The 23,923-nt window shown below is 39.6% G+C and overlaps 2 protein-coding genes across 2 annotated transcripts; one reads left to right on the forward strand and one right to left on the reverse strand.

Annotated features, from left to right (window-relative positions):
• The first annotated feature begins 2,483 nt into the window (after positions 1-2,483).
• On the forward strand, positions 2,484-21,507 carry LOC122661164 (putative clathrin assembly protein At5g57200). Its single transcript, XM_043856497.1, has 15 exons — positions 2,484-2,676; positions 2,796-2,865; positions 3,207-3,304; positions 3,668-3,806; positions 3,913-4,040; positions 4,142-4,234; positions 4,413-4,463; positions 5,390-5,455; positions 5,565-5,630; positions 5,789-5,869; positions 5,952-6,032; positions 19,726-19,911; positions 20,013-20,088; positions 20,723-20,841; positions 21,019-21,507. The coding sequence occupies exons 1-15, from the start codon at positions 2,587-2,589 to the stop codon at positions 21,442-21,444; spliced, it is 1,770 nt and encodes a 589-aa protein (XP_043712432.1). The 5' UTR covers positions 2,484-2,586; the 3' UTR covers positions 21,445-21,507.
• A 1,182-nt stretch (positions 21,508-22,689) lies between these two features.
• On the reverse strand, positions 22,690-23,040 carry LOC122662987 (uncharacterized mitochondrial protein AtMg00810-like). The gene has a single exon (XM_043858692.1). The coding sequence runs from the start codon at positions 23,038-23,040 to the stop codon at positions 22,690-22,692; it is 351 nt and encodes a 116-aa protein (XP_043714627.1).
• Between the last annotated feature and the right edge of the window lie 883 nt (positions 23,041-23,923).

A 23,923-nucleotide genomic window follows, 5' to 3' on the forward strand; every position in this document is an offset into this window, starting at 1 on the left:
GCTACTAATCAACATGACTATCTTAAATGGTCCACATCACCATGTCACTATGCATCTCTTCTAATCAATTAGTTCCATCTCATACAAAAATATAATATTTAGTTTCAAGTCTTAAATAATCCAAACTAAGGGTGTTAAACGGTCTGGTTTTGGTTAAACGGTTCAGTTCGGTTCGATTTTGACTGCTTGAGGGTAGAAACCATAACCAGATCATTTAACTAAATGGTCTCATAATCAAAACCTGGACCATTTGGTAAACGGTCTCGGTTAAACGGTTTTTAAATGATTTCTGTTAAATGATTTTTAACGGTTTTACACATTTCGGTTAGACGGTTACTAGATGGTTTCATAAACTATTTCCTAAGTCTAATTTACACTGGTTACTTGCTGCATTTTTTAATAGAAAATGAAGGTCTTTGGCAGTGCACATATCCATTAAGGAAGACGCATATAAAAATTAAGAATGAAATAGGAACAACGAAAGCCATGGTGAGAGCTTCAAAATAATAGTCCGAATCAATAGCTCCACTGAAACTGGGGTTTTTAAACAGTTAGACGGTTTGTTTATAATCGATTTTAATTGGAATACATAGTTTGAAACCGTTGGATTAATCGGTCTAAATCGAACTGAACTGATTAAATAAACGGTGTCATTTCTAAAACCATAATCGGACCATTTAACTAAACGACCTGCCAGTTTCGGTTTAAACGGTTCGATTCGATTTCGGTTTGGTTTTGACACCCTTAATCCAAACAACATTAGCAATTAAAATATAAGATAGTATTGTACTTATCCAATGGTAACATTATTCCGTACTACTTTTTATGTACAAACACAAAATAATATAAGGGAGAAGATTCTCTATCCAGGACTGGGAGTGTGGCTTGTGCTAACACTCCCATGAGTCTTTCTCTCTTCTTCCCATTAGAAAGGACACCTTTGTCCCCTTGTTTTGAGGAGAAGAGTAATAGACACATGAGAGTGTTGGCGTAGACCATACTCTAGCACAGAAAACTACTTCCCATAATATAAATAACCTAACAAAAATGGGGGGCATTATATTGATATTCCTAAAAACCTTCTTCTTTCCATGTGTCTTTTAATCACCATAAAAGGAGATTTCTCATTTGAACAATGTCTTCGGAGTTCGTGATAAGTGAAATTTTGAGTTCATGTTATTCTTCTCATTTGTTTTGTAGTTTTTTTATAAAAAGAAAATGAATTTAAATTTACTAAACATCGAACCCTTTTTTTTTTATTGTTTTATTTATGGAATAGAAATAAATTTACCTAAAATAAAAAAGCTTCTAAATCCATAATAAGAGACAGATTAAGATTTAAGACCATCCGATAACACAACCCTAGTAGCAAGTAGCAACAGAAACAGTTTGAAAAATTTACACAAACAAACGGTAACATTATATTTACAAAAACAATCTTGGATATGCAAGAAAAGATCAAATAGATGAAGTGGTCATCCCTTCAAGTGATCTTGCGAGAACAACATACAAAGGTCCGTACTACCTATCCAGACCATGGTTCATAATCTTGGTTCTGATCCGCCGATATTGATTGATCTTGATCCCTATCCTTATTCCATACCGATTCACTTGTACATCTCAGGGTAAAAAGGTAATAAAAATTGATTTTTATTAACAAACAAACAAGAGTAAAATGCGTCCAGCCTGATTCAAGATGATACCAAGACCGATCTAACACATTGATACTGGGATTATGATCGTCTATGGCGCAGCTGCCTGTTCTACCTGTGTTGCGCAGATACAGGGTCGCATGCAAAGGCCGCCTTACCCCCACTCGGACAAGGCGCTCGAGCAGAGGTAAGGCAGCCTTTATGCATGGCCCTGTGTCTACGCAGCACAGGCAGGACGGACAGCTGCACCGTAAACCATCCAAATCCCTGATACAGAGATTACGAATCATGGTCCAGACCTACAAAGAGATTCTTTCTAGTTCAAAGGCCGAGACGTGGGAAGAGAGAAGGGGGAAGGGCCCAAGAGGGGGAAGGGTGTGGTCCATGGTGAAGCCAATGGTTTACTAGAAAATGAATTCGGATACTTGGCATGCATGCGAATCGTTTGACATTCCATCACCTTTTTACCAAAACAAAAAAAAGACATTCCATCACTTTTTAAACTAAATTTACCCCAGTTAGTTTGGTACAATAATTTAGGGGTAAAATCGTCTTGTTACCTATTTGAAAGTTGAAACTATACTCATCGCTACAGCTAGATTTGCCGTAAATCTAAACTTCTTCCCTATTTCCAAATGATTGAAATCCGATATTCGATAAAAGGACAATAATACCCTTGTAGACCCCCCTCTCTTAGTTCTGCGCACGTTTTGGAGGGAAGAGAGAGGAGAGCGCGACTAACGATAGAGAGATAGAGAGATAGAGAGATAGAGAGATAGAGCGAGTTAGAGAGAGGTGGTTGTTGCAAGAGAGGAGTCAGTTGCGAAAACCAGAGAGAGGATCTCTCCCTTCTTTTCTCATCTCTTCTTGGCCTCTGTTTTCTCCTTATTCTCTTCTCCGATTAACAAAGAGAGAACAGAGTCTTGCAGAAAAAATGGGAACGCTTCAGAGCTGGCGTAAAGCCTATGGAGCACTCAAGGATACCACAATGGTCGGCCTGGCCAAGGTCAACAGCGAATACAAGGTCTGCATTTCGATTCTTAATCATTTCCCAATTAACCCAATTCATTTTCTCACTGTTTTTGGGTAATTATTTTTTTTAATTTTTTTTTATTTGTTTTGGTTTCATATTTTGCTGGAAAGGATTTGGATATTGCTATTGTCAAGGCTACGAATCATGTCGAATGCCCTCCTAAGGAACGGCACGTTAGAAGTGAGTTGAAATTATTTATTTGTTGATATTGGGTTCTGTTCTGTTCTGTTCTGTTTCAAATCAATTTCTGTTTCCATTTCTCTGAATTTGGTTGTTAAGATAGATCCTTGTAGAAACACTAAATCTCTGATTTTAAATTTTGTTCTTAATGATTGTGAAGATTCAGGACTCAATTAATAAATTTTTTGTTGATTTATTTTGTTTGAATGAGATTCTTCTTCTGATGTGGGAATTTAGATTTAGGCTTGGTAACCATGTTCTTCAAATTAATGGAATATGTTTTCTGTCTATTTCATTAATTTATTTTTTTTAATTCTGATAATCTGTTGCCTGTGCTTCAGAAATATTTTCTGCTACCTCTGTTGCCCAACCCCGGGCTGATGTTGCTTACTGCATTCATGCACTTGCGAGAAGATTGGCCAAGACGCGTAACTGGATTGTACTCTTATCTCCTCATTCTCTTCTTCTTATGTTGGATAAAATTTGTGCTCACTACAATGCATGATTAATTAGACTAAGGCCGTCTTTGGATAATCTTCTAGAAGCCAAAAAAATTTGCTTCCATCAGTTTCTTCAAACACCCCATAAATCTTCTTTGATAGGTCTAATTAGCCTTAATTTGAACCAGACCAAACTTTTGGATATCAGTTCCATATTTGTTCCCTTCTGTCTATGTGTGTGTATGGAGGGAAGAGAGAGAAAGAGAGTAAGGAAAAGGGTGGCAGTCTGTCTTCTGACCTGTTGTATGCATTAAACAATTTAAGCTATGCAATTTTAACCTTTTGATGCCTATGATCAACAGGTTGCTTTGAAGACATTGATAGTTATTCATAGAACATTGAGAGAGGGTGATCCGACCTTCAGGGAGGAGCTGTTAAACTACTCACACAGAGGACATGTACTTCAAATATCGAATTTCAAGGATGACTCTAGCCCCCTTGGTATAGCATTATATTTTTCGCAGTTCATGGCTGAATTTTTTCCTCTTGACGAGCATTTGCATCTTATTTTTCTTCTTTCATAGATGGAGAAATTTTTTCCCTGCAGCTTGGGATTGCTCTGCATGGGTCCGTTCATATGCACTTTTTCTGGAGGAACGGCTTGAGTGTTTTAGGATTTTGAGGTATGATATTGAAGCAGAACGTATGAGTAAATTCTCACATGGTGGAAACAAGGTGTGTGTGCATTGCTTCATTTGGGTGTATTCAGCTGATTATTAAGTGAAACTCTGGAACTGTTGTTCTTAGTTCATAAAAATCTCTCTCTATATTAACAGGGACATAGCAGGACAAGAGTTTTAGGTAGCGAAGAACTGTTGGAGCAGTTGCCTGCCTTACAGCAGCTGCTATATCGCCTGGTCGGTTGCCAGGTAAAAGTTAATAGTAAATACTTGTTGTGCCTGATACCATTAGCTTTTTAAGTTCACTAATGTCTACGGGTGTCTGTGTGTAGATTAGTTAAAAAAAAAAACAAATGAAAAGAATAATTTCTATCAATGATTTGTTTGATATTTAAAGGGGGTTTCATAATCTTGCTACTTTTTGCAGCCTGAGGGAGCAGCTTTTAGCAACTACCTTATACAGTATGCTTTGGCTCTGGTATATGGACTTATCATTTCTTTTTCTCTTAGACTAACTCCTATCTCTGCTCTGTCTTCAGGAAATATATTTGTTCTTTTAAACACACACATACATACTTATATGTATATATACATTTCTATTATAGTGAAATCTTGTTGTAACCAAGGTTGGTGAAAAAAATCATAACTTTACTTTTTTTCCCTTAGCACACTTCTTTTCAATGAGGGTAAATCCTGTCATTCACACTTTTAGATGACCTTGCCTACCTACTTGTCTTTATATTATGCTAGACCTAAAATGAAACTGCAGACTCAAAAAAAAAAAAAAAAAATCTGCATTCTCATTGATTATTTTTTCAATTTGATATAATTACGCTCCGAATAGTATAGATTTTTTACAGCTGCAGGCTAGAAAATGGAAGTTGATGGCTTCATGATTTTTTTTTCCCTTTATTTGTCTTTGTATGTGTTTGTGCATCTGTTTGTGTGGGTGGGTGGGTGGATGTTGGTGTGCATGCACTTTCTCAAGCCTTAGAATTCTAGTATACTCCTAAAAGAACTTATTTGCATTGATCAGGGTTTCATCACCATTATCAACAGCTCCTTAAGTTATCCAGTTTTCTTGAGACTTTCTACAGACTAATTTCACTTCTATAGGGTTCATGGTGCATTGTGTGGTACTTTGGGTTGTTTTTGCTTTTGGACTCCTCCTGGGAGGGGGGGTGTGTTCCCCCTTCTTTTACTAACTTCAGTGAGTAGGTTGATTTGTGATAAATGTGATCAAAGATCTCAAACGGTTATGAATGAAGGCAATTTTTTTAGAATGATTAATTATATTATAAAATATTTTCCAGCAGTTTTGGAGTTCAATACTTGGTTTCGATAAATAAGTTTTTGATTCTAGTTCTAAGAGGGACTAAGTTGTTCTAAATTGTGGTTATGTAGGTACTGAAAGAGAGCTTTAAAATATATTGTGCCATCAATGATGGAATTATCAATCTTGTGGATGTGGTAAGGTTATACTGCAACAGGCTAAATGTCCTAGATGACTTTTGGACTTGATTATATTCATAAATATGTTTTCTTTCAAGTCAATCACAGAGTCTGTATCTCATTGCAGTTCTTTGACATGTCAAGACATGATGCGGTAAAAGCTCTCAATACCTACAAACGAGCAGGGCAACAGGTTTTAGAACCCATACCCTTTTATGTCTTTTAAGGGCTGCTCATTGCTTTATAAAGTGAAGCATAGCAGCAGATGTATCTTTGGTATTTTCTACAAAGTTTCCCTATTTAGAGATTCCTATTGAGTTTGTCTCTTTTTTTCTTTTAATTTTATGACAGGCTGAAAATCTTGCTTATTTTTATGAATTCTGCAAAGGGTTGGATCTTGCTAGGAACTTTCAGTTTCCAACTTTGAGACAGGTTCTTTCTCTCACTATAATGGAAGATTTGCAGAAGAGGATGAGTATTTTTTATCTCTAACTTTTTTTTCTGTGCTAAACAGCCACCTCCATCCTTTCTTGCAACAATGGAGGAATACATAAGAGAAGCACCTCGCATAGGTTCTGTTTCAAATAAGAGACTGGTGAGTTTCATACTGTTATGGGTTGTTAATTTTATGCAATTGGCAGGGTTATTAATCATACTATTGACTCAGTTGCCAAACAAAGTTGTATTCCCTCCATCCCACAAAACCATTGTCTAAAACCTTGGAATTGTCCGAGAATCAGTCGGACTCAGCCTAATTTGGTCGGACTCAGTAAGCCAAAAAATCGTGGTTAACTGGGACAGCGTCGGTTGATTCCAAGTCGAATTGGCCGATTTTGCCGACTCCAATCCGATATTTGAAAGCCTGCATAGAGATCTTACTCTTTGGAAAAGCCCAGTATTGGTGAAAGCCTCCACTATTTTCCAAAATTTCCCCTCTCATCATTTATTTAAACCCTCATAAATGTAAAGCCTTACACTGGAAAGGATAATCTGGTCAACTTCTTAAAATCCTATTATTTATTTTGTAAGGTAGACAAATAATTTGGGACAGCAAAGAGATAATGTGGATCACTTCTCAAAATCCCTTTAGTTATTTTGTAAATTTAGGACAGCCAAAAATGGGAAGGACATTCATAGTGAGATGAAAGGAATATGATCTAAGATTGATGCAGGACAACCTATGGTCTGAAAATTTAGATCTTCACTAAAGGAAAAAGTGATGGAAAGCCTTTAAGTATGGGCGAAAAGATAAAGAAGTTATAATTTAAATAGAATAAGAAATCAACAACAAATGTTGGAGTAATTGAAGATAAATTAGCCTTAGAGAGAATGAAGTTGGGTTTGAAACGCTTTGGGACAATGAATAATTCCTGGTAATGGTATCAAAGAGAAATTAGGAGAAAAGAAGATATGAAGAATATTAAGAGAGAAAAGTGAAGATTAACTACGCACATGAATCTTAGCGGGTGGGTTGTGTTGGTTTAAATAGAGAAGTTTCAACGAAATATTCTTGCGATTTTCAAGCCTTCTGCAGCTGGAGTTCTTGGCACCTTTGTTTTAGGAGTATCTGATTCTTCTACTCCGTCATCCGCTATCTTGAATGTAAAGTTTTCTCTTTTCTTTTTTATTGGTGAAGTCCCTGGTTCACCTGTTTGCTTTTTGTAGAGCTACTGTTTTTATTTTTGGCTAGAAGGATGCAGCTTCCTAGGTTTACATAGGGAAAGCAACTCCCACACCCCATTTCTGCCACATGGCATGTGGAGTGGGAAAATCCAAACTGTTGGATAGGAAGAGGAAGCCATGTAACAGTCATGGGTCAAATTTGGGGCCTTAATTCAATGATATGGTCCACCTTGTATTTTCAATGGTCCAAAAAATTTCAAAAGTTTGTACTTTTTTACCATTTTTACTTATTTTGACACATGTCAGAATCTGATTGAACTCAAACTGGGGAACATGAGTAGGGGTGGATGGGACCTAACTTTTACCAAAATTTAGCCCTAGGTGACTTTCCATGTGGCATATAAAGCCCAGGGCCTTCATTGCAATGCAGTCCCCAGGGAGCTGCATCCACCTTCCCTTTTTTTTTGGAAAATAGTTGCCTAAAAAAGACATAAAAAAAGGAGATCATTTTGGCAAAGATAGGGATTCATATATTAGGATTCTCTAGCACATCAATTCAAATTTATTTCTGTAATGGTACTGAGTTCTGTATGAAAGACCCCTTCATATAGACTTCTAACAATAGACAACTCAACTTCCATTTTAAACTGGAAACAATCTAACACCAACGCAAACAACACAAAATATACAGAGTTGCCACTACGGAGAAAAAGTAGAATAATTGAAAACCAGCCACCAAATCCTTGAACCCAATCCCTTGAACTTTGATGCCTTCATCAAGAATGACTCTGAAATGGTTTCGAAGAAAATTTTCTAAAATAGAAGGCAGGACCTCATTCATCAGGAAAAACCTGGGTATGAGTTAGTCCTACTGGCAAAACCTGGATAAACTTCTCATTTGGGGACTATTAATTAAGAAGTTGGACCCTTCTGTGTTCTGGATGTTTGGCCATCATGACAATTTAATTCTTGCACCAAAATGGGTTTTTAACTTTTTCATGTCAATTTTGATTGTTCTGGGCTTGGTTTCCAATTTTCATTGTATAAATCAGGTTGTGTCGCTATTCTTTTATTTGTTTTGATCTGGTTGTTTCTTAAACCAGGAGTATAAACAACAACAATTCAGCCTTATCCCAACTAAATGGGGTCGGCTACATGGATCCTTTCCCTCCAATCAGCTCGATTTGAGATCATACTTGATATAAGGCCTAACCTATGCATGTCTTTCCTCACCACTTCTCCTAAGGTCATTTTAGTTCTGCCCCTGACTCATTTAGTTCCTTCAATCTGAATCAAACCACTCCTCCGTATTGGGCATCCAAAGGCCTCTGTTGAACATGGCCATGCCACCTCAAACGACTTTCTCGTGGTTTATCATGTATCGGAGCTACTCCCAAATCAGCTCTAATATAATCATTCCTTACTTTGTCCTTCCTAGTTTTGCCACTCATCCATCTCAAATCCTCATCTCTACTACACTGAGTTTATTTATATTATGCTTCTTAGCTGCCAACATTCCGCACCATACATCATAGCCAGTCGTGTGACTTTCCTATAAAATTTTCCTTTAAAGTTTAAAGGAATATGCCAATCACACAACACTCCGGACCTACCTCTCCACTTCATCCATCCTATTTTAATTCTTTGTGAAACATCATCCTCTATATCACCTTCTTTATTTATGATTGATCCCAGATACCTAAAATAATCACTTTGCAATCTCCCTCTCTTTAATTTTCACCACCTCATTATCCGTCCGAGTGTAAATCAAAATTACACACCAAATACTCCGTCTTTGTTCTACTTATCTTAGAACCTTTTGATTCCAAGGTTGATCTCCATAAATCTGACTTGGCGTTAATCCCTGCTTTTGTCTCATACACCAAGGAACCTCATCTTGAGTGTCTTTGGTTAAATCATCCATGATAAGCGCAAACAAATAAGGGCTTAAATTTGATCCTTGAAGTAACCCAATTGTAATTGGGAATTCACTACCTTGACCCCCATAGTTCTTGCACTTGTCACTGCACCATCATACATATCTTTAATTATATCCTCATATTTACTTGAAACACTTCTCTTCTCTAGTACTTGATAGATTAAATCTCTAGGGACTCTATGATATGCTTTTTCTAGGTCAATAAAGACCATATGGAGATCCTTTTTACAATCTCTAAATCTTTCCATGAGTCTCCTAAGTAAGTAAATAGCTTTTATTGTGGATCTTCCAGGCACAAAACCAAATTGTTTCTCTGTAATAGTAGTTTCTTGTCTCAAGTGGGTTTCAATAACTCTCTCCCATAATTTTATAGTATGACTCATTAGTTTTATACCTTTATAGTTATTGTTGCTCTGAATATCACCTTTATTTTTGTAAATTGGAACCACGATGCTTCTCATCCATTCATCTAGCATTTTCTTGTGCTAATAATCTTATTAAACAGATTGGTTAGCCAAGATAAGCCACAAATTCCTAAGCTCTAATAATCTTATTAAACAGCTTGGTTAGCGAAGATAAACCATAGATTCCTAAGCTCTTTCACACTTCTATTGGGACCTCATCTGGACCTTGTGCCTCGCCTACTTTCATCCTCCTTAAAGCTTCTTTTACTTCAGACACCTTATTTTTTCGTATATATCTACGACATGTGGTGTCTTTATGGGTAATGCAGTCTTCCAGAACACTATAACTCGAAGTATCTTCATTTAGTAGGCTGCAGAAATAACCTTCCCATCTTCTTAATGTCCTCATCCCTGTTAACATAGAGTGTTGCTTAATATTCCTTAATCCAATTGGTTACAGTGATGGGTATATATAAATACAAGAAAACCCTAGTAGGGTTGGAATCCTATATGAGATATCCTACATGTGATAACGATGGAAGGTTTCTATTATCACATGTAGTTGATGATGGTAAGAGATCTATACACATAAGGAAACTAGGGAGATCCAACATAGCGCGTTACTAGAATGGTAATGGCTATATTGGTCAATACACCCCCTCAAGGTGAAAATTCCGAACAGCGGATCTTTATCTTGTCTCTCATGAATTGGAAGCGAGCCTTTGGTAAAGCCTTGGTCAATGCATCGGCTATTTGGTCCGTAGTGGAGATGAACTGGACTTGAAGTTGTTTCTGGGCATCATGTTCACGAACAAAATGGAAGTCTATTTCCACATGCTTAGTGCGGGCATGGAAAACTGGATTGGCTGATAAGTAAATGGCGCCAATATTGTCACACCATAAGATGGGCGCCATAGATTGGGGAAGTCCAAGTTCCTTGAATAAAGATTGAAGCCAAATAAGTTCGGCAGCAGCGTCAGCTAAAGCCTTGTACTCAGATTCGGTCGATGAACGAGACACCTTTTTTTGGTTGCGAGAGTTCCAGGAAATCAGGTTTGGACCCAAGAAGATTGCATAACCTCCTGTAGAACGGCAATCGTTGGGGCTGCCAGAGGAGTTGACATCGGTGAAAGCCTGGAGAGTAAATGAAGGTGACCGGTCAAAGAAAAGCCCAGAAGTGGAAGTTCCTTTCAGGTAACGTAAGATGTGCTTCACCAGACTCCAGTCATCAGTAGTGGGAGCATGCATTGTCTGATAGGCGCGATTAACTACAAACGCGACATCTGGATGGGTCAATGTAACATACTGGAGGGCTCCTACTATGGAGCGATAATGACTGGAATCAGAGAAAGCTTCACCCCTTGTGTGAGAGGGCTTGACACTGGTTGCCATGGGAGTCAATATAGGCTTACAATCAGCCATTCCAGGCCTCTGTAACAAATCATGAACATATCTGGTTTGAGTGAGAAGAAGACCATTGCATTGAGGGGTGGCCTCAACACCCAAAAAGAAATGTAACGGCCCAAGATCCTTAATGGAGAATTCAGCTGCCAAACCGGATAGCAAAGCCTGCACCTGCGAAGAAGAGTTGCCAGTATCCAATATATCATCAAAATAGATCAGAACATACATAATGGAAGTCCCACGACGAAAAATAAATAGGGAAGTGTCCGTCCTAGAAGCAGTAAACCCAAAAGCCAAGAGAAAATTGGTTAATCGATGAAACTAAGCTCGGGGGGCTTGTTTGAGACCATATAAAGACCGATGGAGGCCGCAAACATGATTGGATTTAGACTTATCCTCAAAGCCAGGTGGTTGCACCATATATACTTCTTCATTGAGTTCCCCATGGAGGAACGCATTCTGCACATCCAACTGACGGATGGCCCATCCATTAGAGACAGCAAGAAAAATAACAGTCCGAGTAGTAGGTTATTTGACGACAGGACTGAAGGTTTCACTGTAGCCAATACCCTCCTATTGATGAAACCTTTTAACAACTAGGCTCGCTTTGTAGCGCTCAAGAGAGCCATCAGCCTTGCGTTTCACATGGTACACCTACTTGCAGCCCACTAGGTTCATGGAAGGAGAGTGAGGGACCAAGTACCATTTCGGGGAAGAGCATTAAACTCCTCTGCCATTGTAGTCCGCCATGCTGGAAATTTCACTGCTTGGGAAAAACAAGTAGGTTCAGTAGGGGGAGGAAGTGTGGCAGTCAGGGTAGTGGTGGGATGGTTGGGTATAGGATGGGTGACTTGGTAAAGGTCCACAAGGGTTTTGGTTCGGGTCGGTTGTGAAGTTGGGGACCCGGGTGGAGTGTGAGGTAAAAGGATAGGTGGTGGGTATGGTGGAGATTGGGGTGGTGATGGGGAAAGCAGTAGAGAGGTGGCGGGGGATGGTGAGCGTAAGTAATGTAGTCCTAGATAGGTAGGAGACCTACTAGGAGCCAAACAACAGGATCAAATAACAAAAGGGGCTGCTGGTTCGAATGGACAGCACTAGGATTTAGGTCAATTCCTAGGGTTTGGGTTGGATATTGGGAAAGGGGTTTATAGGGTATTAATGGGCAGGTCTAGGGGGTTAATATGGTATAAAAAGGTTAGGATTTGGATGAGTTTTGAAATTCTGTAATTTTGGGCAGAATTGAATTTTAGGGTTTTGGGTTTGGGTTTTAATGGAGCAAGGAGATGAAGGGGTTATAGTGGGAGTTTGGGGCTGAAACTTGGATCGAGTGTCAACAATGATGTAAGGGATGTATGCTGAAAGTTTGGTTTGAAACTGATGGACAGATTTGGAGTTATGGAGGTTTCCAAGTAGAAGTAGGAGAGATGGGTAAAACTGTAATTTCAGACAATCGGCTGGGTGGATGGTGCTGAAATTTGAATCGAGTCTCTCTTAGGGTTTGAGGAAGACTTGATCAAATTTTTAGCAGATTCTAATGGTTAGATTTGGCTGGGCAGAATTCTCACGAAAATCACCTTGTATGTGACCTTCTAGAAGGAAGAAGAATAGTTGCAGAATTTCTTACTTGTTATAGGTCTTCAATGGCAACAGCTTTGAAGATGAACAATGGGGTCTCCCGATCTTCACAATGCAAGGAGATAAGTAGCAGCCCTCCCGATCTTCACAATGCAAGGAGTCGATTGGAGATCCACCAATCCCTTCAACCTTGATATTACTCACAAGGCAACCTTGATATTACTCACAAGGCACACTCACGATGGAGCAACGGCAGCAACAAAGGCAGCAAGCATAAAGCTAATTTTTATTAATCAAATTCGTATACAATACTGGCCTCCCTTACAAACTTATATAGAAGACTCAAAAATAGACTTAGACACTAAAAAGGAATGGCCTAACCTTATCCCTAACCTATTAGGCAACTTAAACTGACTAGGAAACCCAAATAGACTCAAAATAGAGTCGTAATGACTTAAAACAACTTAAACTACTTAAAATAAAGAAGATTCCCTAGTAGCCAATAGGATATAAGAACCTCTTAGCCAATAGGATCACTTCACTTAAATTAGACCAATTGAACCAATTGGATGCAACCAATTTAAACCGGTTCAATTAAAAACACAAAATAAAAACTAAGTATTGGGCTGATCCCGTATGCAACCTATATACCCCTATTTCAGGCCCACTAAAGTGGCCTAATACATAGAAAACCCTTGGGAACAAAGGCCCAACATATATATATCCCAACCCTACACTTATTCCCAATGAAACAAGCCCTATTTGATGATGAATCTGCATCAACTCTCCCCAACTTGAAAAAATTCGTCCTCAAATTTTGTAGTGATGAGGGGGAATCAACATGTGATCAGCAGCTTTGACCATCCCCAAACAGAATTTCGGTGAAGCGGGAACATTGGAGATAAAGTCTTCAATGCGTGGAGCGTTCTCTTCAAAGAACCATAGTGCCATAACAAACTCTATGTGCTTGACCTCTTCAAGAACAACATCTTGGATGTCGATGATTTCTTGTGGAGTGTTGTCAATCACCACTTCATCTTCCATGTCCTCAGCCTTGTCTACTTTGCCCTCTTCAGTAGTTTCTTCTACCATTGTGTGTTGGACCTCCACATCAATTTGATGGCCGAACTTCTCAACCATGATCTCAACTACTGGTGCAGCTTGGTCTACTTGAATTTCTTTAGCTATAGGTTCTTGAATCTCTTCAACACAAACCGCTTTAGTAGAATCTTTTGTAGGTGCATTTGCCATAGGTAAAACTTCAAACACAGTCGACATCACTTGCATTTGAGTGGACATGTTCGGCAGTCCTTGTGGCTGTACAGTCGATGTGGTCACCTTTGGTTGTAATCCTTTTAGAGTAAACAAATGGTATAGACGCTGTCGATCAGGTAGGACACACAAGTTGTTTTCCGGTTCAATCTAACCTTGTCGCTCGTCCAACCAATTGCAACCTACTGCAATAAAGATCCTTGGAGATGGTACCGGCTTACATCAAGCACCATCATGATATGAAGAACACCCAAATTCAACACAGACTTTACCTGTAGGCTCGATGCAAATCTCTCCTGATTGGGAAAACATATCCACCACGGATTGTGAAATAATGTTGTTACGTCTCCTCTCATTAACAACTAAGATGGCTGTGCTCCCATTGGGTAGACGAACTTGGGTCTTGAAAACGAAGGGAGGTGGGTCTTTCAAGGCTTGGTTGGAGCTTCCCTCCGCCATAGCTTTGATACCACTTAATGTAGTCCTAGATAGGTAGGAGACCTACTAGGAGCCAAACAACAGGATCAAATAACTAAAGAGGCTGCTGGTTCGAATGGACAGCACTAGGATTTAGGTCAATACCTAGGGTTTGGGTTGGATATTAGGAAAGCGGTTTATAGGGTATTAATGGGCAGGTCTAGGGGGTTAATATGGTATAAAAAAAGTTAGGATTTGGATGAGTTTTGAAATTCTGTAATTTTGGGCAGAATTGAATTTTAGGGTTTTGGGTTTGGGTTTTAATGGAGCAAGGAGATGAAGGGGTTAGAGTGGGAGTTTGGGGCTGAAACTTGGATCGAGTGTCAACAATGATGTAAGGGATGTATGCTGAAAGTTTGGTTTGAAACTGATGGACAGATTTGGAGTTATGGAGGTTTCCTAGTAGAAGTAGGAGAGAGGGGTAAAACTGTAATTCCAGACAATCGGCTGGGTGGATGGTGCTGAAATTTGAATCGAGTCTCTCTTAGGGTTTGAGGAAGACTTGATCAAATTTTTAGCAGATTCTAATGGTTAGATTTGGCTGGGCAGAATTCTCACGAAAATCACCTTGTATGTGACCTTCTAGAAGGAAGAAGAATAGTTGCAGAATTTCTTACTTGTTACAGGTCTTCAAAGGCAACAGCTTTGAAGATGAACAATGGGGTCTCCCGATCTTCACAATGCAAGGAGATAAGTAGCAGCCCTCCCGATCTTCACAATGCAAGGAGTCGATTGGAGATCCACCAATCCCTTCAACCTTGATATTACTCACAAGGCACACTCACGATGGAGCAAAGGCAGCAACAAAGGCAGCAAGCATAAAGCTAATTTTTATTAATCAAATTTGTATACAATGCTGGCCTCCTTTACAAACTTATATAGAAGACTCAAAAATAGACTTAGACACTAAAAAGGAATGGCCTAACCTTATCCCTAACCTATTAGGCAACTTAAACTGACTAGGAAACCCAAATAGACTCAAAATAGAGTCGTAATGACTTAAAACAACTTAAACTACTTAAAATAAAGAAGATTCCTTAGTAGCCAATAGGATATAGGAACCTCTTAGCCAATAGGATCACTTCACTTAAATTAGACCAATTGAACCAATTGGATGCAACCAATTTAAACTAGTTCAATTAAAAACACAAAATAAAAACTAAGTATTGGGCTGATCCCGTATGCAACCTATATACCCCTATTTCAGGCCCACTAAAGTGGCCTAATACATAGAAAACCCTTGGGAACAAAGGCCCAACATATATATATCCCAACCCTACACTTATTCCCAATGAAACAAGCCCTATTTGATGATGAATCTGCATCAAATCTCCCCAACTTGAAAAAATTCGTCCTCAAATTTTGTAGTGATGAGGGGGAATCAACATGTGATTAGCAGCTTTGACCATCCCCAAACAGAATTTCGGTGAAGCGGAAACATTGGGGATAAAGTCTTTAATGCGTGGAGCGTTCTCTTCAAAGAACCATAGTGGCATAACAAACTCTATGTGCTTAACCTCTTCAAGAACAACATCTTGGATGTTCATGATTTCTTGTGGAGTGTTGTCAATCACCACTTCATCTTCCATGTCCTCAGCCTTGTCTACTTTGCCCTCTTCAGTAGTTTCTTCTACCATTGTGTGTTGGACCGCCACATTAATTTGATGGCCGAGCTTCTCGACCATGATCTCAACTACTGGTGCAGCTTGGTCTACTTGAATTTCTTTAGCTATAGGTTCTTGAATCTCTTCAACACAAACCGCTTTAGTAGAATCTTTTGTAGGTGCATCTGCCATAGGTGAAACTTCAAACACAGTCGACGTCACTTGCATTTGAGTGGACATGTTCGGCAGTCCTTGTGGCTGTACAGTCGATGTGGTCACCTTTGGTTGTAATCCTTTTAGAGTAAACAAATGGTATAGACGCTGTCGATCAGGTAGGACACACAAGTTGTTTTTCGGTTCAATCCAACCTTGTCGCTCATCCAACCAATTGAACCTACTGCAATAAAGATCCTTGGAGATGGTACCAGCTTACACCAAGCACCATCATGATATGAAGAACACCCAAATTCAACACAGACTTTACCTGTAGGCTCGATGCAAATCTCTCCTGATTGGGACAACATATCCACCACGGATTGTGAAATAAAGTTGTTACGTCTCCTCTCATCAACAACTAAGATGGCTGTGCTCCCATTGGGTAGACGAACTTGGGTCTTGAAAGCGAAGGGAGGTGGGTCTTTCAAGGCTTAGTTGGAGCTTCCCTCCGCCATAGCTTTGATACCACTTAATGTAGTCCTAGATAGGTAGGAGACCTACTAGGAGCCAAACAACAGGATCAAATAACAAAAGGGGCAATTGGTTCGAATGGACAGCACTAGGATTTAGGTCAATTCCTAGGGTTTGGGTTGGATATTGGGAAAGGGTTTATAGGGTATTAATGGGCAGGTCTAGGGGGTTAATATGGTATAAAAAGGTTAGGATTTGGATGAGTTTTGAAATTCTGTAATTTTGGGCAGAATTGAATTTTAGGGTTTTGGGTTTGGGTTTTAATGGAGCAAGGAGATGAAGGGGTTAGAGTGGGAGTTTGGGGCTGAAACTTGGATCGAGTATCAACAATGATGTAAGGGATGTATGCTGAAAGTTTGGTTTGAAACTGATGGACAGATTTGGAGTTATGGAGGTTTCCTAGTAGAAGTAGGAGAGAGGGGTAAAACTATAATTTCAGACAATCGGCTGGGTGGATGGTGCTGAAATTTGAATCGAGTCTCTCTTAGGGTTTGAGGAAGACTTGATTAAATTTTTAGCAGATTCTAATGGTTAGATTTGGCTGGGCAGAATTCTCACGAAAATCACCTTGTATGTGACCTTCTAGAAGGAAGAAGAATAGTTGCAGAATTTCTTACTTGTTATAGGTCTTCAATGGCAACAGCTTTGAAGATGAACAATGGGGTCTCCCGATCTTCACAATGCAAGGAGATAAGTAGCAGCCCTCCCGATCTTCACAATGCAAGGAGTCGATTGGAGATCCACCAATCCCTTCAACCTTGATATTACTCACAAGGCACACTCACGATGGAGCAAAGGCAGCAACAAAGGCAGCAAGCATAAAGCTAATTTTTATTAATCAAATTTGTATATAATGCTGGCCTCCTTTACAAACTTATATAGAAGACTCAAAAATAGACTTAGACACTAAAAAGGAATGGTCTAACCTTATCCCTAACCTATTAGGCAACTTAAACTGACTAGGAAACCCAAATAGACTCAAAATAGAGTCGTAATGACTTAAAACAACTTAAACTACTTAAAATAAAGAAGATTCCCTAGTAGCCAATAGGATATAAGAACCTCTTAGCCAATAGGATCATTTCACTTAAATTAGACCAATTGAACCAATTGGATGCAACCAATTTAAACCGGTTCAATTAAAAACACAAAATAAAAACTAAGTATTGGGCTAATCCCGTATGCAACCTATATACCCCTATTTCAGGCCCACTAAAGTGGCCTAATACATAGAAAACCCTTGGGAACAAAGGCCCAACATATATATATCCCAACCCTACACTTATTCCCAATGAAACAAGCCCTATTTGATGATGAATCTGCATCAGTAAGGCTGCAGGTTGGGGAGGCGGTGGTGGCAAGCATGGATGAGGAAGAGTATGGGCAGGGGGGATAGTAAGGCCAAAGTTGGTGCACTCGCCCACGGTGTAGGAGAAGTAGTGAGGGGTGGTGGTGAGGAGAGTAAAGGAAGGGCAAAGGGGAATTCGTCTTCAAAGAAACAAACGTGGCGGACATGACGAAGGCGGTTGGTGGTACGATCAAGGCAACGATAGGCAAGGTGGTTGGGACTGTGACCCAGGAAAACGCAGGGAGAGGAATGGAAATCTATTTTGTGAGTGTTGTATGGGCAAAGATGAGGAAAACATAAGAATCCAAAAACACGTGAATAAGAATAATCAGGGGGGCGATGAAAAAGAAGTTGATAGGGGGAAACATCATTGGGGACACGTAAAGGTAACCGATTTATTAAAAACACAGCAGAGTCAAAAGCAAAGTGCCTGTAAATACGTGGAACTGAGCTATGAGCAAGTAAAGAGAGTCCGGTTTCCACTATGTGACGGTGGTGGCATTCAACGGTGCCCTGCTGTTCATGGGTGTGAGGAACAGATACACGATGAGAGATGCCAAGATTAAAAAAAAAAGGGATAGAGAGCGAAATTTCCTTCCCCAATCGGTTTGTAGAGACTTAATTTTAAGGGGAAATTGCCGTTCAACCAACCGTTGAAATTCCTTAAATAAAGAAAGACATCAGATTTACGGAGCATGGGATAAAACCAAATAAATTTTGAATAATCATCCACGAAAATTACAAAATAACGATGACCAAGGTATCCAAATAACCCCTGACCATCAAGGAACGGTTCGAGTTGTATGCGCCAAAATAGGTAATTGTTGGAGGTGAGTTTCACCGAAATGTAGTGGTGCGCTGATGCAAAGAGGGGGATCCAATAGGTGGGGTGGAGGAAGAAGACAAAGCACTGCTAGAGGACACATCCTCAAGAGCACCATCGTCGGGCATGGTTGCAGGAAACCAGACAAAGAAGAAAGAAAGGGTGAGGAAAAAAAAATCGCTCGTTTGAGCTTATACGGCTCTGATTACCATGTTAACATAGAGTGTTGCTTAATATTCCTTAATCCGATCGGTTATAGTGATGGGTATATATAAATACAAGAGAACCCTAGTAGGGTTGGAATCCTATATGAGATATCCTACATGTGATAACGACAGAAGATTTCTATTATCACATGTAGTTGATGATGGTAAGAGATCTATACACAAGGAAACTAGGGAGATCCAATATAGCGCGTTACTAGAATGGTAACGGCTATATTGGTCAATAATCCCTTATAGTACTTTACTAGTTTCACTTTCAACACACATAACCTGGTTGAGATCTCTACTTTTCCCTTCCCTCACTTTATCTATCTTATAGATAGCTTTTCCCCTTCCTTTGTGCTCATATTGTTATAATAAAGATCTTCATATTTCTTTACCCTTGTTTTTTCCCACAATCTTTTTAGCTTCGTTTCTGGGAAATTTATACCTTTATAAATTCTCTACATCCTTGGTCCTTTGTCATGTCTTAGTGTTAATGGCTGCTTAAACCTCATCATCCCACCACCAAGCCTCTCTAGAGGAATCAAGTTTTCCTTTCAATTCGCCTAGGACATCTTTAGCAACCTTCTTAATACAAGTAGTCATCTCATCCCACATCTTTTTAGTGTCTCCCTCAAAGTCTCACTTTCCTTGTTTGACCACTTCATCAGTAAATATTTTCTTAGTATCTCCTTTAAGCTCCACCACCTTATCCTAGGGCAAATAAGCTCACCTTTCTTACGATTCTGTGTAGTGAGGCACATATCCATGACCATAATCTATGTTGTATGGTTAAGCTCTCCCCTGGTATAACGTTTTAGTCCTTACATAACAGTCTATCGGACCTTCTAGTTAGGAAGAAATCTATGTGGCTACTATGATGCTCAATTTTGAAGGTAACTAAACACTCCTATTTCTTAAACCAGGAGTATAATGATAAAAATGAAGTGCAGCAGAAACAGGAACCTGAGCCTGAGAAAATTGAAGAACCTGTTGAAGAAGTTGATGCTGAGGATAAAAAACCAATTAAAGAACCAGAAGAGGAACCCCAGCCTGAGAATGAGGTTGAATCTCCCATAGTGGAATCTGCTCCAGATACTGGAGATTTGCTCGTGAGTTTCTATTCCCATTTTTTTTTTCTTCTTTACAGATTGGTGGAAAATATCTTGGAAATATATCCATCTTATAATACCTTTTGTTTTTCTTTTTGCAGGGTTTGAATGAGATACACCCTAAAGCTGCAGAGCTAGAGGAAAGCAATGCAATGGCTCTGGCAATCATACCATCTAGTGAGTTTAAGAGATCTGGGATACATGTCTGTTGGATAGGGTGGCAGTACTCTTAAGAATGGAATAGAAACATATGTTAAGCATGCAGTTCATTTGGGACTGCCATCAAATGATTTTAGTGAAAATATCTTCTAGAAAAGAATTCAACCTGATTGGACATTTCATAATCCATGCTATGGACAGTTGCCGTTGGAAGAACATGGTTAATTGTGCAAAAGAAAGTTTGAGGAAAGAGATGATTGGATGAAGATGCAATGAGAATGCTCTCATGTGGGATTTCTCATAACTACAAATGGATTTGAATAGTTGTATTGATTGATCCCAGGACCTATTCTCTTGCAAGTCTAGTCAAAGGGAATTTCTATGTCTGAACAGCAAGTGGGTTGCTATGGGACAATGATCTCCTGGGTTGGACCTGGAATTGGTCCTTTCCTGTAGAATTGGTCCTTTCCTGTCTCACATGCACTGTTGTGCTACTGTCGGACAGTTCCTTGTTGTATAAATAAGGGTTGCCTTCTTGCAGGATTTAGAGTCCTTTTCAGTCCCTCTTTCCATCTTCTCTCCATTTGATTTGTTGGTTGAACTGTTTGGGGGTTTGATCTCAACTGAATACATTAATTTGAAAAATTTGCAGAGGGTGATCTATCTTCAACAAATGGGTTGGCAATGATTGAAGCTAGTGGTTCAGGATGGGAACTAGCCCTTGTGACGACTTCAACCAACAATACCAGCCACACAACAGAAAGCAAATTGGTTTGTGTTCCCAGCTCAGTCTTAACTTTGTTTTAATTATATGTTTTACTCTTAGTTTTTCTGTTAAATGCCGCAAAATATTGTTAATGTGGTGAATGTGAATCCATGTAAAGTTGTGCTGGATACCTAATCTCTCCCTTTCTGATAATGGGTGGGTGGTGTATATGTTTGGGTCAGGCTGGTGGGTTTGACAAGCTCTTGCTTGATAGCTTGTATGAGGATGACACAGCCAGGAGACAACTACAACTACAGAATGCAGGCTATGGAGTTGGCGGCATAAATGCGCCGCAACAGAATGAAGGCTACGGAGTTGGTTTCGGTGTTCATAGCCAGTTCAATCCACAAGATCCATTTTCAATGTCCAATAGCGTCGCACCCCCAACTAATGTACAGATGGCCCTAATGACTCAGCAGCAGCAGCAACAACAGATGATGCTGCAACAACAACACCATCAACAACAAATGATGGTACCCTACCAATATAACCCCCAGTATCCACAGCAACCAATGCAGCAAATGGAATCAACCAACCCATTTGGAGATCCATTTTTCGGCCCCTCACAAAGTTTACCTCCACAGCAAGGACACCATAGCTTAATATAGAGATCATCTTTTTTTTTTTCCTTTAATATATATATATTTTTTCTTTTCAGAAATTGGGGGGGGTGGGGGGGGGGGGGGGAGGGATAGGGATTGTTTTGTCTAGGAAGCTCATTCTTTATTTCCTTAGCGATTGTTGGTGTAATTACCTCTCTATGAATTTGGGGAACATTCATCAATGGTTGCACATTCGTCTGATGTATTCTTTGGTCACTCATAATTTATTTGTTACTCTCTCTCTCTCATGCAACTTAATCAGTAGTAACCTATTAATCTCCTTTTTTTAATTTACAAATATCATTAGTTATGACAAAGGTTAGTACTTAATCATGCACAGCCTATTTAAATTTTGCAGTTGGTTCAAGTGGTATTCCATTTTAAAGGGCGAAAGAGAGAGATAGACAACGCCCGCTAGCGTGTGGCACATGGGTGTAGGGGTGTCAATGGGTCAGGCTGGGCCGGGCATGTTAAAACCCTAGACCAACCCTAGAGGTCTTACAGTCAGCCCAAGCCCAGCCCAACCCTACCAAGGCCTAACAATCCCTTGACCCAGGCCTGACCCTGCCAGGTTTTACCCTAGCCCGGCCAAACCCTGATTGACCTGTGATATAATATCAGAAATTATACAATCAGATTAGAAGAAGAAAAACAGCAAAGAAGGAAGAGGAGAAAGGAAGAAGAAGCCACAAATCCAAAAGAGAGGGTGGACCTGCGGTAGAACAGAATGTTCTATCGCAGGTCACTTAATGTCTTATATAATAATAATTACTAAAGGACAAAACTGCCCTTACATCATGCGGAAATAATAAAGCATAATAATAAAAGACATAATGACCTATCTACCCTTATCTACTCCGACACTCCCCCTCAAGCTGGAGCATATAAATTATCCATGCTCAGCTTGTTACAATAAGACCGAAAAGTAGGAGCAAACAAGGACTTGGTGAACACATCAATGATCTAATCAGACGAAGAGACAAACGGTGTCTCAACAAGCTTCTTCAAAACGGCGCTGCGAACAAAGTGACAATCCACCTCTATATGCTTAGTTCTTTCATGAAAAACAGGGTTACTAGCAATATATATGGCTGCCTGGTTGTCACAAAACATCTTCATAGGGGTTGGAATTGAAAAACCCATCTCAAGTAGGAGAGACCTAACCCACATCAACTTTGCAGTGGTATGGGCCATGGCTCTATATTCCGCTTCAGCACTGGACCTGGCAATCATGGTCTATTTCTTGCTTCGCTATGTTACTAGATTTCCCCCAACGAACGTGCAATATCCAGTAGTAGATCTACGGTCACTAGCTGAACCTACCCAATCTGCATTAGAGTAGGCAACAAGCTCCATATGCTTATTAGGTCGATAAATCAACCCCTTCCCAGGGCCCCCCTTCAAATATCGAAGAATCCGAATGGCTGCATCCCAATGAGACTTACAAGGAGATTGCATAAACTGGCTGAGAACTCCACTAGCATAAGAAATATCTAGCCTAGTGACTATCAAATACAACAAGTTCCCAATCAAGCTTCTGTAGGAATGAACATCCTTTAGACCCTCACCATCATCAGAGCCAAACTTGTGATTAGGATCCATAGGAATATCAACTGGTTTTGCAGCAAGCATACCAGTTTTAGTCAAGAGATCTAACACATACTTCCTTTGAGACAGACTGATTCCCTTTTTACTTCAAATAGCTTCAATCCCAAGGAAGTAGTGAAGCTATCCCAAATCTTTAGTTTGAAAGTGCTGCTCTACGTAATTTTTCACTTCAGTGATTCCACTCTCATCATTCCCTGACACAATAATGTCATCAACATACACAACAAGTAACACCAATTTCTCTCCTTGGCGACGAAAAAACACAGAGTGGTCTGAGAAGCACTGAGTGAAGCCAAAACTAGTCACAATTGAACTAAACTTCTCAAACCAAGCATGGGGAGACTGTTTCAGCCCATAAATGGCCTTGTGCAGCCTACACACACGACCACTATTCTCTTCCTGAGCAATATAGTCTGGAGGTTGCTCCATATAGACCTCTTCAAGAAGGTCACCATAAAGAAAAGCATTCTTGATATCTAACTGGTACAAGGGCCAATCAAAGTTCACCGCCAGAGAAATAATGAAGCGAACAGAATTCAATCTAGCCACAAGAGAGAAGGTCACAAAATAGTCAACACCATAAGTTTGGGTATACCCTTTAGCTACCAGGCGGGCTTTGAGCCGCTCAACAGACCCATCAGAATGATACTTAATAATGTACACCCAACAACACTTGACTAGGTCTTTCTCAGGAGGTAAATCCACCAACTCCCACATATGTCGAGTCAGTAAAGCATCCATTTTCACATCCATGGCCTTTTTCCAGGCAGGATTGATAAGAGCCTCAGTGTGAGTGCGAGGGACAGTATAAGAGGAAAAAGAAGTAGTAAGACTATGAGGGTAAGATGAAAGATGAGATAAAGAGATGAAATTCTCA

Source organism: Telopea speciosissima, chromosome 5 (genome assembly GCF_018873765.1).
Source record: "Telopea speciosissima isolate NSW1024214 ecotype Mountain lineage chromosome 5, Tspe_v1, whole genome shotgun sequence".
Classification (NCBI taxonomy): Eukaryota; Viridiplantae; Streptophyta; class Magnoliopsida; order Proteales; family Proteaceae; genus Telopea; species Telopea speciosissima.

Coding starts and splice junctions, on each gene's coding strand:
- LOC122662987 (XM_043858692.1), bottom strand. CDS start 23,040: ATGGATCCTAATCACAAGTTTGGCTCTGATGATGGTGAGGGTCTAAAG.
- LOC122661164 (XM_043856497.1), top strand. CDS start 2,587: ATGGGAACGCTTCAGAGCTGGCGTAAAGCCTATGGAGCACTCAAGGAT. Junction 2,866..3,206: donor TAAGGAACGGCACGTTAGAA/GTGAGTTGAAAT, acceptor CCTGTGCTTCAG/AAATATTTTCTGCTACCTCT. Junction 19,912..20,012: donor CAGATACTGGAGATTTGCTC/GTGAGTTTCTAT, acceptor TTCTTTTTGCAG/GGTTTGAATGAGATACACCC.